The sequence below is a fragment of the Elaeis guineensis genome, chromosome 2, assembly GCF_000442705.2.
Source record: "Elaeis guineensis isolate ETL-2024a chromosome 2, EG11, whole genome shotgun sequence".
In the NCBI taxonomy this organism is placed as follows: domain Eukaryota; kingdom Viridiplantae; phylum Streptophyta; class Magnoliopsida; order Arecales; family Arecaceae; genus Elaeis; species Elaeis guineensis.
Window position 1 is genome coordinate 107,436,018 of NC_025994.2, and position 13,547 is coordinate 107,449,564.

General features: G+C 41.0%; 1 protein-coding gene across 1 annotated transcript; it reads right to left on the reverse strand.

Moving 5' to 3' along the window:
* Window positions 1–8,669: 8,669 nt before the first annotated feature.
* On the reverse strand, window positions 8,670–12,663 carry LOC105047411 (uncharacterized acetyltransferase At3g50280). The gene has a single exon (XM_010926330.4). The coding sequence runs from the start codon at window positions 10,207–10,209 to the stop codon at window positions 8,860–8,862; it is 1,350 nt and encodes a 449-aa protein (XP_010924632.1). The 5' UTR covers window positions 10,210–12,663; the 3' UTR covers window positions 8,670–8,859.
* Between the last annotated feature and the right edge of the window lie 884 nt (window positions 12,664–13,547).

A 13,547-nucleotide genomic window follows, 5' to 3' on the forward strand; every position in this document is an offset into this window, starting at 1 on the left:
CTGTTCCAAGATCGTTTGGCACAGACTTGAGCTCTTTCATTTGCTTCATGAAAGTGATTAAATCGTAAATAATTATTCTGAAAAGAATAAATAAATATAATTTGACTTGACCCGTGAATATACAAATCAAAATCCTACAACTCTGCTCCTGCTACTCTTGGATATTCATATTTTAGGCCTAATCCATTCTTTAATTATCTCAATTTAAAAAAAGAAATGTACAATGGTCCCAAGATGACACAATACAAAAATCAATAGATTTGTCCATGCATAGTTTTGAACATAGTTTTAAACATAAACGAAATGCTTGTGTATGTCTAAAGCATGATTCTCTACCGTACCTACGATATATCGTATCATACAGTGCATCACACGCACTATCTACCGCACAATGGATAGTTATATGCGGTCGGATATGACATGCATCATGCAATTCGTATCTATTCACGACTATCTATCATGTGATGGACGATGCATGTGATGCACTACGCTCATATACCTTTGATTTTGACATAGCATAATCTATTTTTTTCAGATTGCCATGCGGTATACCATTAAATGGTCAATGTAATTAAGAACCATCGGACCGGTACCAACGCAGGAAGGCTAAGTTGAAACAAATGCCTCGTTACTGGTTCAGGCCGTAACCAGTCTAGCCATATTTTATTAATTATTTATTTTTTAGTATTTACAGAGTTATGACTTCCTATACTTAAAACTGGAATGTTAGGGTGGGTGTTCAAAGTCTTTTTCGACGGCAAAGAGGGTGTTCCAACTCAAGTCCAAGTTTGGAGCCTTAAGCGTCATTAGTGATATAGGATTAGTCGTTGCAAAGAAACTGCGGCAACCTAATCCATTATAGAACTGATTGAATTATTATCCCTGGCCACCATGAACTGAAAATGAAATAGAGGAGATATTGTTTATTGTAGAATTGTCCAAACCGTACGCCAAAATTTAGGATTATCATTTTGTTCATACAAATGACAATTTGTCCACATGCATCTCAAATTCATAATCTTTTCTCAGGAATTTTAAGGTCTCTGCGAGTGTTAGGTCGTTGGGAAGACTCTATAATAAATATCTTTCATTCTTGACTCATGTTTACAGAAGCTTTTCTTATGAGCTTAAATCAGCTAGATAGATTCATCAATCCTATATTAGGTTGTGCAGACAGTGAAGGACGCTGTTGCTGGATTCGCAGGAGTGAATGAGCCACCCTTCACAAGCCATGGCTGCTAGAAAGTAGCCAGTTTTTGGGTAGCATGATTTTTTTTTTTTTTTTTTTTTTTGATGAAAAGGAGACTAAGGTATTCCACCTTAGTCACCTAACTTAATTTCAGAACGAGAATATTTACAGGGGAGGAAACTGAATGTACAGATATGTTTAAAACTTCCACAACACTATAAGAGGATGAAAGGTACAGGCACAAAATCCTTACATCCGGGAAACTAGCCTACAAAAACTCGATCCGAAGCCAAGGAGGAGCATAGTTAAAGGGAAGATCAAGAAGTTGCAACCTTGATTAACGAAGAAAAACAGAAGACTCAGAAGAGGGAAGTCTTAATTCATAAATATTAAAAAATATATCTCAAGATTCGGTCCACATTGAGCCCACAGCGAGGTCCAAAATGATACACGGAATCCAACGAGCCCAAGAACAGTCCAAACGAAGTCCAGACGGCGAAGATACGTGCAAAAGAAGCTCGGAGCAGATGGCATGATGCATAAGGCGGCGGAGGCCGGCGGTGGTGCAGCCGGGCCCAACAGACGCGTGTAGGTGTGCGCAGGCGCCCAAGCCTAGCGCACGTGAGGGCACCTAAGTCCAACACCCTGCGTGGTCCACCGTGGACTGCAGGGTGCTAAGCGGTTCATGGAGGCCGCGTGGACTGATCACGTGGTCCACACGCAGTTCAGAAACGTTTGTGCACGATCGGATGGCTCAGATCGCATACGATCGCGATCGGATAGTTGGAACTCAATCCGAGCGTGATCAAGCTTGATTTGAAGCTGTAGTGTGCAATCGGACGGCTCTGGTGCGAGTCGGTCACGATCGAACGGCTATGGATGGTTCTATAGAGTTGATTGAGATTTAGTATTCCTAGTGAAACAGTATTTTTGAGATTTTGGAGTCTATATAGCTCCGATTGATGAGCCATTTATTACATTGGATAGCTGGTGATGTCCTGGAGGTGCAGAGAGACTTCAAGAGAAGTTTTAGAGAGCTTTTGTAAGGATTTTGGATTTCTTATTGAGAGACTCTTGTACAAGGATTGAGTGGTGAGTTCTTCTTGTATTGGTTGTGTTTTCTTCACTCATAGTGAAGCTTACACGCCCCGTGGAGGTAGGCTTGAGGTCGATCTACGTATTTATATTATTTTTTTATTTTATTTCTTCTTTCTTCCTACTATACTGTGTGGTACCGGATCCTGCATAATAATTGGTATCAGAGCAAGGTGATACCGGAGCATAGGTTGCGATGGTGGTGATCGAGATAGAAGATGAAGAAGATAAGTATAATTAAGATGGAGATCAACAGATTTGATGGAAAGAGTAATTTCTCCTTATGACAGGCGAGAGTGAAGGACGTGCTCATCCAGCAAGGATTGACCGATGCTCTCATGTGCGTGGAGAAGCCGACTATCATGGAGGTATCGAATTGGAGATGGCTTCAGATGCAGGCGGTGAGTACGATCTGCTTGTACCTAGCGGAAGAGGTGGTGATCCATGTGCTTGACGAAATTTTTCTGACGATGCTGTGGTCGAAGCTCGATGAGTTGTACATGACAAAGTCTCCCATCAACACCCTCTTCCTCTGGAGGCAGTTCAACCAGCTGTGGATGACTAAGGGACAGAGCGTGCAGGAGCATCTCAATCACTTCCAAAAGATCCTCACCAATCTCCTCAGCATTGACGAGAAAGTTGAGAAGAAGATCAGGGTGCTGGTCTTACTAGAGTCGCTTCCCCCTTCATATGAGTCCTTGGTGACTACTCTTCTAGTGGGAAAGAGCATCATCAAGATGGACAAGGTCACCACGGTGATTCTCCAGAATGAGGTTCTCAGGAGGAAAAATCTAGCTTCAAGCTTAGATGGCGGTAACTTAGCTTTAGTGATTTTTGAAGGAATTGAAGGTGGCAGACAAAGCGACAAGAGATCGCGATGAGGGCGGTCCAAGTCCAGGATAAGAGATTTGAGTAAGACCAGATGTTATCGATGTGACGAGTTGGGACATCTAGCTAGAGATTTCTCTCAACTCAGAGATCAGATGAGGGCTACTGCAGCGACGGCCAGTAGCGAGTCAAAGGATGATGTTCTGGAGATATCTAACAAGGTATCTACTTCTTTTCAGCAGTAGATTTTAGATTCTACATGCACCTATCATGTATGTTGCAAAGAAGAGCAGTTTGACTTCTTGAAGAGCAGTAAGGGCACTGTTTATCTGCTGGATGGATCGAGCTATGTGATTAGAGGCATCAGGATGGTTAGTTGGAGGACACATGATGGTATAGTGAGGAGATTGGGGGAGGTCCGATATATATATGATTTTAGACGGAATCTTATCTTACTAAGTAGACTACATTCGAGAGGCTATAGGACAGTAGCTGGTGAAGGAATTCTGAAGGTGTTGCGCGGTGATAGGATTATTTTGGAGAAAAAAAAGAAGATGAGAGGATATTACTACCTGATGGGGAGCCCAGTGCGAAGTGGAGCTTCAGGAGCCAGGAGGAGTCCAGAACGAGGTGGAGGTAGATCGAGCACTAGACGGGAGACACGGAAGGACGAGAGGCGACGTCGCAGAGTGAAGCTCATATTACCGCAGGAGACTTCTCCGAGCAGGTCTTTGGTCAGAGTGGACACAGCCTATGACAGAGGTGGGATCGAGCGGCCTGGCTCGACTCCCTTATTTGTCCATCCATGAGACAGCAGGCATGCCCCAGGACGTGGGGGTGAGATGGATCACAGGCTCTCAAAAACAGATGGATGCCGAATATCGAGTCGAGATGAAGATTGTTAGAAGATATGCCTCAAGATTCGATCTACACTGAGCCCACAGCGAGGTCCAAGATGACCAACGGAGTCCAACGAGTCCAAGAACAGCTCAAACAGAGTTCAGATGGCGAAGATATGCGTGAAAGAAGCTCGAAGCAGGTGGCATGGCGCACGAGGTGGCGGAAGCCAGCGGAGGCTAGCGGCGGTGCAGCCAGGCCCAGTGGATGCCCGTGTGCAGGCGCACGCAGCCCAGCATGGGGGTGGGCCCAGTGCAGGCATGCGTGCGGGCCGGCCCAGCACGTGCGCAGGCACCCAGGACCAGCGCCCTGTGTGGTCCACCATGGACCGCAGGGTGCTGGGCGGTCCATGGAGGCCGCGTGGATCGATCATGCAATCCACGCACGGTCCAGAGATGTTTATGCATGATCCGACAGTCCAGATCACAAGCGATCATGATCGAATGGTTGAAATTCAATCTGGACATGATCGGGCTTGATCTGAGACTGTAGTGCGCGATCGGACGGCTTTAGTGCGAGTCGGTCACAGTCGAACGGCCACAGATGGTTCTAAAGTTGATTGGGACTCGATATTCCTAGTGTAACAATATTTTTGAGATTCTGGAGCCTATCTAGTTTCGATTGACGAGCCATTTGTTGCGTTGGATAGCTGATGGCATCCTGGAGATGCAGAAAGGCTTCAAAAAAAGTTTCAGAGAGTTTTTATAAGGATTTTGAAGCTTCTTGTTGAAAGCTCTTATACAAAAATTGAGTGGTGAGTTCATCTTGTATTGGTTGTATTTAATTCTCTCATAGTGAAGCTTGCACGCCCTGTGAAGATAAGCTTAAGACCGATCCACGTATTTGTATTGTATTTTTTTTTTATTTTTTTTCTTTCTACTTTACCATATGGTACCGCATCCTGCACAACAATGAATTCATTACTATTTAGCATATTCCCTTCATCCATTTTTTTAATTCAAACCACTGTTAGGTACATGCGATGTAGTTTATTCTAAAGATGGACTTTATTGATGGTTGTGATCCAAACGATCAACATTTTTTGGAGTAAATTTGACGAATATATTTCCTGTTTAATCTCTTGTACTTGCATTTTGTTAGACACACAAACAATCCGCTCCTATCCAAAAGGTGCCCCTAAAGTATGAGGTAGAAAAATAGGTAGTAGAGTTTGTGTTATAACACCAAGCGTTTCCTGTCATCTCAAGTCAAGCTGACTTGATTTCTTGTTACTTTCACAATCTATCATGCAATTTTCTTCTACATGCTTATCCTATGGCAAGGCGCCACACGAACTTTGATACCAAAGCAACTGGATCTTGCAGGGTACTTGGTGACTGGATATAAAAATTTGATCCCAAATAATTTCTTTAGCATCACTAACCTGGAAAGCCTTCATTCCTCATTTTAAGCAGAGTCAAAGATTTCATGCGACCAAATACCAAGCTGTAGGTTCAACCTAACCACAGTAATGATGCCACATAAACATAACCCCTTCAAAGATCGAATGGGACCAGGTTGACTCATCCACCATCCATCGAGTCTAGACCCAGCCAGTCGTCCCACAAAAATTTCTATTTAATAGACCTTCGATTACTACCCCTCTACTTCAACTACCACAAAGGAATCCCTTGGGACATGACCACCCTCTATTCTTCGGTAAGTTTGTGTTCTCTCCTCATTCTCCGCCCTAGGTAACTCTAATTGCTCATTTTTTATGTTTCTTTTTTATTTGGTTGATGCCTCCTGGCGTTCAGGAGCAACTAAAAACGGTTTTGGATCAGCCACCTGCGATAATGTCTACTTTTCATAGAGTACTTTCAACCTCAACTCTAGTCCACAATCCATATCCTTCTGTTTGTTGACATCAACACCATCAATAGCTGTGATCTGAATTGTTTTTTATATAATAATCAGATCTGAAGTGAAATAAAACCTGAATTGAAGAAGTGAAAGATAGCACCTGGATGTGCTTAATACGAGAGGCTAATCTTTTTTGAGGGAATAGATAGGCTAATCGATATAATTTTTTTGTACGTTAAACAGCATCCCTGCTGCTTAAGATAGAACAAAATGTTATAGATATTATGCTGATCTCCATGGTCGTGTCCCTATGACAATGCGAGAGAGAGAGAGAGCTTACTAGAATGTCAAGCTTGCCAAATTCGGTTCTGATGAAATCCACCAAGGAAACTATGCTAGAAGAGTCGGTCACATCTAACTGATGAAAGGGTACATCAGAGAGCCTACACTCTCGAAGCTTCTCCACTGCCTCCTCACCCCTCTACTCATTTCTGGCCCTCAGTATGATCCTAACCCCATTAAGAACCAGCTGCCTACATATCTCCAGCCCAATCTCTTTGTTCCCTCTCGTAACAACTGGAATTCTGAAAGCAACGATAATGTATGCATCAAAGCTTAGAGATCTCTTAGTTTCTTCTTCACAGTGAGCTTAATTTGCAAAAGAATCGAGTAATAGGAGATGAGAGGGTACCTCTTCTCTGTGGGGCGAAAATGGTTCCTTCCATGCCTGAAGCAGAACAGAATGGTGAGCTTCCTTCCCTTGCTCGTGGGTTAGATTAGATATCCTGCATGAGAAGGGTATATATATATATAATAATCAAACACAAGTAATTTTTACCCACCTGATAGATGCTTAAGTTTGGAATGCATGCTCCTGGGATGAATAACAGTTGCAATAGACAGCAATATAGGTGCTTAATAATTTCACCCTTGGATGAAATAAATTCATCGAGGATGATTTCATCCTATATATATATATATATATGATGGATCTGATCTATCTAATAATTTCTTCTGAAGCACATAAGACCAAGTAGCATCGCCCTTTATTCTCTCTCTTTCAGTGTTCGTTTGATGGGTTGACTCTGTGCTCACCCCACCTTTGTGTATCCATCTAATCAACCATGACTTTACATATTATTATCACCTATGAAAAGAAAAAATTATCAAATTCTACTTTTAGGCATGAAACATAGGGAAGGAAGCATAGGGAGGTACAAAGTCTCACTAGTGTTGAGCACATAACATGCACACGGGGTGAAGCATGGATTGCTATGGATCCTCATATTATTGGAGTTTTTTTCTTAAAAAATGTTGATAAATATGTGCCTACTTTTAGCTGGTGTTGTAGATGTAAAACAGAGGTGTCAAAAGAATAAAAAGAGTGCGAGGACACGTTTTGCCTCAGCCTTTTCTGTCCAGATTGAGGCGCTCCCTCTCATCTTACCATCATATCCATTCCCAATTGATGTTACTCCTAGTGAGCTAGATGATTTTGGCCCTTTTGATTTTGAGTGATTATCGCTTAGACTAGATCCACTGCTCAATTGGTGGATCAGTCTAACCATGAAGTAGCACACATAAAATTGAAACAAAGTAAAGAAGTGCATAACATAAGCACATTTGTACATGCTGCTTCACGGTTGGATTAGTCCACCAATTAAACAATGGACCTGATCCAACAAATGATTAGTACGAATATTGGATGTTTAGCAAATTAAAAAAATAGATTTACGTTCTTTTGAGTTTATTTGAGTCTAATCTAATCCAAAATCTGATAAATTGTCAACGGGGGTGGATCTGATTCATTACAATAGTGGGGTCTATGTTTTAAATATCGAATGGTAGACATTTGAATCTATTTGATTATGATAATTATGATCTAATCCAATGTTGCAATCAACAAATGCCAAGTAGAATTATGTTTTTTAGTCAATTTTTTTAGGAAATTATTGCTAAAAGCAGTCCAAAAAAAAAAAATCTAGTTTCACTATTATTGGATCATAAGTTTAAACAATAAAATAATTCTATTAACGGATAATGAAACTACAAAAGCAGGAGATCTCTTGTGGTTTTCAATTTTATTCTAGATTTTATTGTCTTTCAATGATATATAAAAGCGAAGGCCACATTGGATATGTTAGTAAAGCAAGTACGAATGAAAATTTTTAATTATTATCATTTAAAAAAAATCAACAATTAAGAACACCTAACCAAAATTGCTATGCTTAGCCAAAGCACATAGTAGAGGATTTAAAGAATCAAACTATTCTAGATTAAAAAGAAAAATGCACATAGATGAAAACTCAACTAATACCATGTTTGATAATATTTTCAGGATCAAAAAGGTTTAAAAAACTATATATATATATATATATGAGATGGTTGCTTACCTTGTCTTTATGCTTTCCTTTCTGTTCAAGCCTGATTATTCTTCTTTATTTATCTATTTAATATTCAAGCGGCGGCAACACTAATCGTATCAGCACAGAATTACTCCCAAAGGAAAAGCTTTATATTATAGGAGAGGTCAAAGTCGCTTGATAGCCAGCTACCATTAGCATCTAACATAGGTCTCTTGTTGATATATTCTCCTCTTTTTTGGTAAATCGAATTCATTATTGATATATTCTCCTTTGCAAGAGGCTTAAATTTTTCAACTTTGGTATCCAACTCATCGCAAACATGGAAAAACGCCCTGGTTGCCATCTTTATGTGATAGGAGAGATCGTTGGGTTAAGTGAAGAGGCTTATTCTATATTCTCTTCCTAATTTTAAGTAAATTGAAAAATTAACAGAAATATTTAGAGAACTAACAACCCCCTGACACCAAAGAAGATTAATCCACATGATCCAACCTAAGCTGAGTTTGAACTATTGTAATGTGCATGTATTAGGTTAACTTTACTCAACAATGATGGATTCCTGGGCCAATCCTAGTCAGATCAGCTCCACTCTAACCACATTGTAGTTTGAACCATTCTTGTTCTTTGCCAACAACATAACAATATCTTAGCTAAATTTTCTTGTCAAAGGACTGGTAAAATTTACATAACATTTTCCATGAACTCTTTGTCCTCTAGCAACACACTCATTGCTTGGGATGAAAGGCACACATCTAAAGCCATGCTTCCTTCTTCACTCCCTGGAAAGACAGATATGGTTCCATCCACCTTGTTTGAACCACCACTTCGGACGGCAATGGGTCTCCCCCATCCAAAATCATTCCCATAGACATCAAACCTCGGCGAGCTGCCTGTGACTACAGTACCAACCCTCGTTTCCTTAAAATATAGAAAGATGGGATTCCGTGTCCATGATTCCAGCCAATTCCGAATCATGTTATTACTCTGAGAGCCCACCATCTGGTTCAATAACGATGCCGCCCATCCCAAACCCCGGTCCAACACCTCTCCTGCAGAAGCTGTCGTTGGAACCCCCATAACAGTGTTACCAAAATATCCCCCCGGTAATGGTGGGTCTAACCTCGGTCGATAGTTTACTGCTATGCGATAGGTAGTTTTCTCGCTAGGTGGAAGCTTTTGAGCGCGAAGCACGGATCGCCATACAAAAGCTAGCAGTGCTTGGAGTGAAGATATGCGATCCGTGCTCATCTCCATGTTGGCTCTGAGCTTGAGCTTCGCAATAGTTTGTGCTGGGAAACGGAAGAAAGCTTCACTGAGCTGTGATGATGGATATATCTTGATGAAGTCTTCGCGTTTATAAACAGGTAGATGGATGGGAGGCGAGCATGATTCGTGGAACCAGCGATTGAGGATGGGCGGCCGAGAGATCTGTGGGACGCCGGTTCGGGAGATCTCCGACCACGAGTTGAGGAAGTGCCAGAAGGAGGTGCCGTCGGCGACCACATGGTTGAGAGCGCAGCCGACGAAGACGCCATCGACCAATTCTGTGACCTGGACGGCGAGAAGTGGGAGGGAGTGGCCGTCGTGGTTGATGGCTCCATTGAGAGGGAAGAAGGATTTGATGATGCCGGGGATAAAGCGAGGGGTCAAGATGTCGGCCGTGGTTATGTCCGTGGCGGCGGCATGGATGAGTTGAGCTCCTTCGTCGTTGCATTCGATGGCGACCGAGAGAGATGGCGGCGTGGTGTCGTGATTGATGGTGGCGAGACGGCCGGCGAGGGGATAGAAGTGATCGAGGACGAGCGAGAGGGAGGATATGAGGCGGGGAATGACGGGGGTGGGGGGTTTGGGAAGGAGAATGCCCTTCTGGATGTAATCTACGGAGAGCAACCTGAGTTCCCAAGGAGTGAGATGGATTAGCCGTTGCCGCCACGCTAGCTTTGTTTCTGCTTCTTTGTTGTGGGATGATGGTCGCACCACACAACTTGAAATGTAGTGGATCTTGGTGGAAGTCGCTTGCTCGTTTGCCATAGCTTCCAAATTTTTCTGTACGTATGGAAAAAGAGTGGTATTCCACGAGTTGGCCCTAGCTCCTACATATAAGGGCTTGTTGTCATAGAGATGAGAGACGAGGGGATTGGGCTGTTCCAAGATCGTTTGGCGTCAGCTAGAATTAAAGATTGAAGGTAGTTAGAGTTGATCTCTTTAACTTGCTTCATGAAAGTGATTTAATCATAAATAATTATTCTGAAGAGAATAAATAAATATAACTTGACTTGACCTATGAATACAGAAATCAAAAGCCTATGACTTTGCTCCAACTACTCTTGGATAATCAACCTAATCCGTTTTTTAATTATCTCAATTTAAACAAGGAAATGCATAATAGTCCCAAGATGGTGCAATACAACAATCAACGGATTCATGCTTGAATAGTTTGGAATATAACGGAAATACTTGTATATTAATCTGATAGATTTCTTTTTTATGTGGCGTAGCAGCCAAGTCACAACAACCTGACTAATAAACTGACCGCATCTCCACCTAAACATTAAGCGTATATCTATCAATTCAAGCATAGAATTAGATTTGGTTGGATCAGCAGGTCAGGTTGGTTTGGTTTGGGAGTCCTATTACATAATTAGAGTTTCACGTTTGCTTAAAAAAATCTGTAATTAATCACAACAATTGTTCATGATTATTTGCAATGTTAACATTTTAATAGACATGATTCAAGAAAAACAGATGCACTTCTTGAACTCAGTAGTTTCAACTAATTGTGTAGGCATCTCCTTCAAGAATGACATTGGAACTCATTTGACATTACACTAATATACATGCTGAACTTCCAGAACCCAGGAAAAATGCAACCCTTAAGGGGTCCAGAGATTGTAAATTGTGCAACCACAATCCAAAAAATCACGATCTTACGATCAAGTATGCAACAGCGCCACTAAAAAAATTCCTGAATGCAGTTTTTGTTTTTTGCATTTTATACAGTTTAGTATAAAAATTTAAAAAAAATTATAAAAAAAAATTATTAATTTTAACTCAATTTCATTTACACTGTCTGTACTTTAAAAAATATCAAATTTATTTTTTTAATTAATTCATATATTCTAATATGATCCAATCATCTATCTTCGTTAATAAAAATAATATCATATGACTACCATATAATAATATTATTTTCTAAAATAATAAAAATATCTTATCTTCACCTCCTTCCTCCTCTTTGATTGATCCCCTACTCTATTATCGGCATCTCTTTTTCTCCCTCCTTCTCCTTTCTTCCATTCCTTCTCATCCATACCTCCTCCATGGCAACTCCCTCTACTCCAGCCATTCCTCACTGGCGACCCTCTTTTCTTTCCTCCTTATTCTCCTCTCACATTTCTCTTCATCCTCATCTTCCTCCAAGCTCGCCCACTAGGTCTTCCCCTCCATAATGGCTTCCTTCATCTACAATCATTCTTCGTTAGTGACCCCTCCATCTCCTTCTCCCCATCCTCCTCATTCTCCTCCTCCTCAAAGCTATCCATGAGTCATCCCCCTCCATGATGGCCTCCACCTCAATCCCTTTTGCTGGCAATGCATCATTCTCTCTCTCATTCCCATCCTCTTGTCCTCGTTGTCATTCATTTTCTCCAAGACCATCCATGAACCCTCCCCCTCCATAACAATTTTTTCAACTTTTATTTATTCATCATTAATAGCCTCTCTCCTCTTTCTTGCTCTTCTCACTTCTCCTCATCTTCTTTTTCCTTCAAGCCTGAGTCCTACCCCTCTCCAATGGTCCATTTCATCTCTGTCTTTTCTCACTAACAACCCATCCTTTCCCCTCTCCTTCCTCCTCATCCTCTTCTCCTCCTTGTCATCCACTTCCTCTAAGACTGTCTATGAATCCTCCCCCTTCATGGATTCTCTCCACCTCCATCATTCATTGCCCGCGGCCTCTTCCCCCTCCCTTTCTCACTTGCTTCTCTCTCATCCAACTCCATCCATGAGGCCTTAAATACCATCCTCCCTTTCTACACCCCTACCCTCTCCCTCTATGGTAGCTTCATCCATCTCCACCTCTTCCTCACCAACATCTCCTCCATATGCATAAGAGGCATTCCATCCATTAAAAGAAAAAACTAACATCATTTGTTAATAAATGAACAATAAGACCATATCGAAACATATCAATAATTAGAACAATCAATTTGATATTTTTTCAAATATAGAACGTATGAGTGAAATTAGACTAAAATTGAAAAAATATTTTTTTTAATTTTTTTTTAAATTTAACAATTTACTTGCACTCAGACTTTGCCATTTGGAACTATCATTATTGCAGTTATATATATAAAAAATATATATATTTAAAAAAAAAATACACACACACATATAAAAGAAACAGCTTGGCTTCCATGTTCCAATGAACTGATCAACAAAAAAAATTCTAATACAGTATAAGGGCCTCCCTTGTTTGACGGTGGCCCTTGGACCCTTGCTAGTAAAAGATCCCTCCCCCAGCCCCCGTACTCCCAGCTACTTAATCCTTCTCTAATATACCTAAAGCCCTGAAACTCCCCCGGCCCCCCTACTCCCACCCAAACCCTGAAACTCCCCTAATATACCTAAAACCCCAAACCCTTAAAAAGGCATGATCGAATCCAACCAGGAGACGTTCCCAATAGGTTAGGTCTGTATGCTTCGCCAAGAAAAGTTTCAAATATTATGCACAAGCTAAGGTATGATCGTCTCTAAAAACACATAGTAGTGCTGAAGTATTGCATCGTCAGATATAATTCTTGGCAAAAATTAATACTAAATGAATCCAGAACAATCCCACAACCAGATGGTCTGACTTCGAACTTCAGTCGGGCAAAGGAGGTTCCACGAGTTTTTGTTCATCAATAGTGAACTCCATCATTTATTTTAGAATTTAAAGAAAGCAAGTTTTTGTTGATCAATAGTGAATTCCATCATTTATTTTAAAAATTAAAGAAAGCATTGAACAAGAAAATAACAAATCGCGGTGAATTACCGTCTTAGAAACTTGCGTTGGAGACAATGTCTATAAACTAACCAGCCACTAAGATGTGAGAAGTGCAAAGTAACAATCTGACAGAAGATATCCAACTACACATCAAGACATGAATTGCTGTGCGCAAGATATCATGTTAATAAGCATTTTTTCGTTGTACTACCAACATAAAAAGACTATAGGTTGCAAGGAACTCGGAGCTCAAGGCGCCTACTTTTCGCTATAAAAGACTTGGTGATTGCCACCTTCTGAAGTGATCACAAACCTCTGCTCTCATTGGAAAACCACAAATTCGAGGAAATTAATGTCTGGTGCCTATTTTTTTATTTAAGAA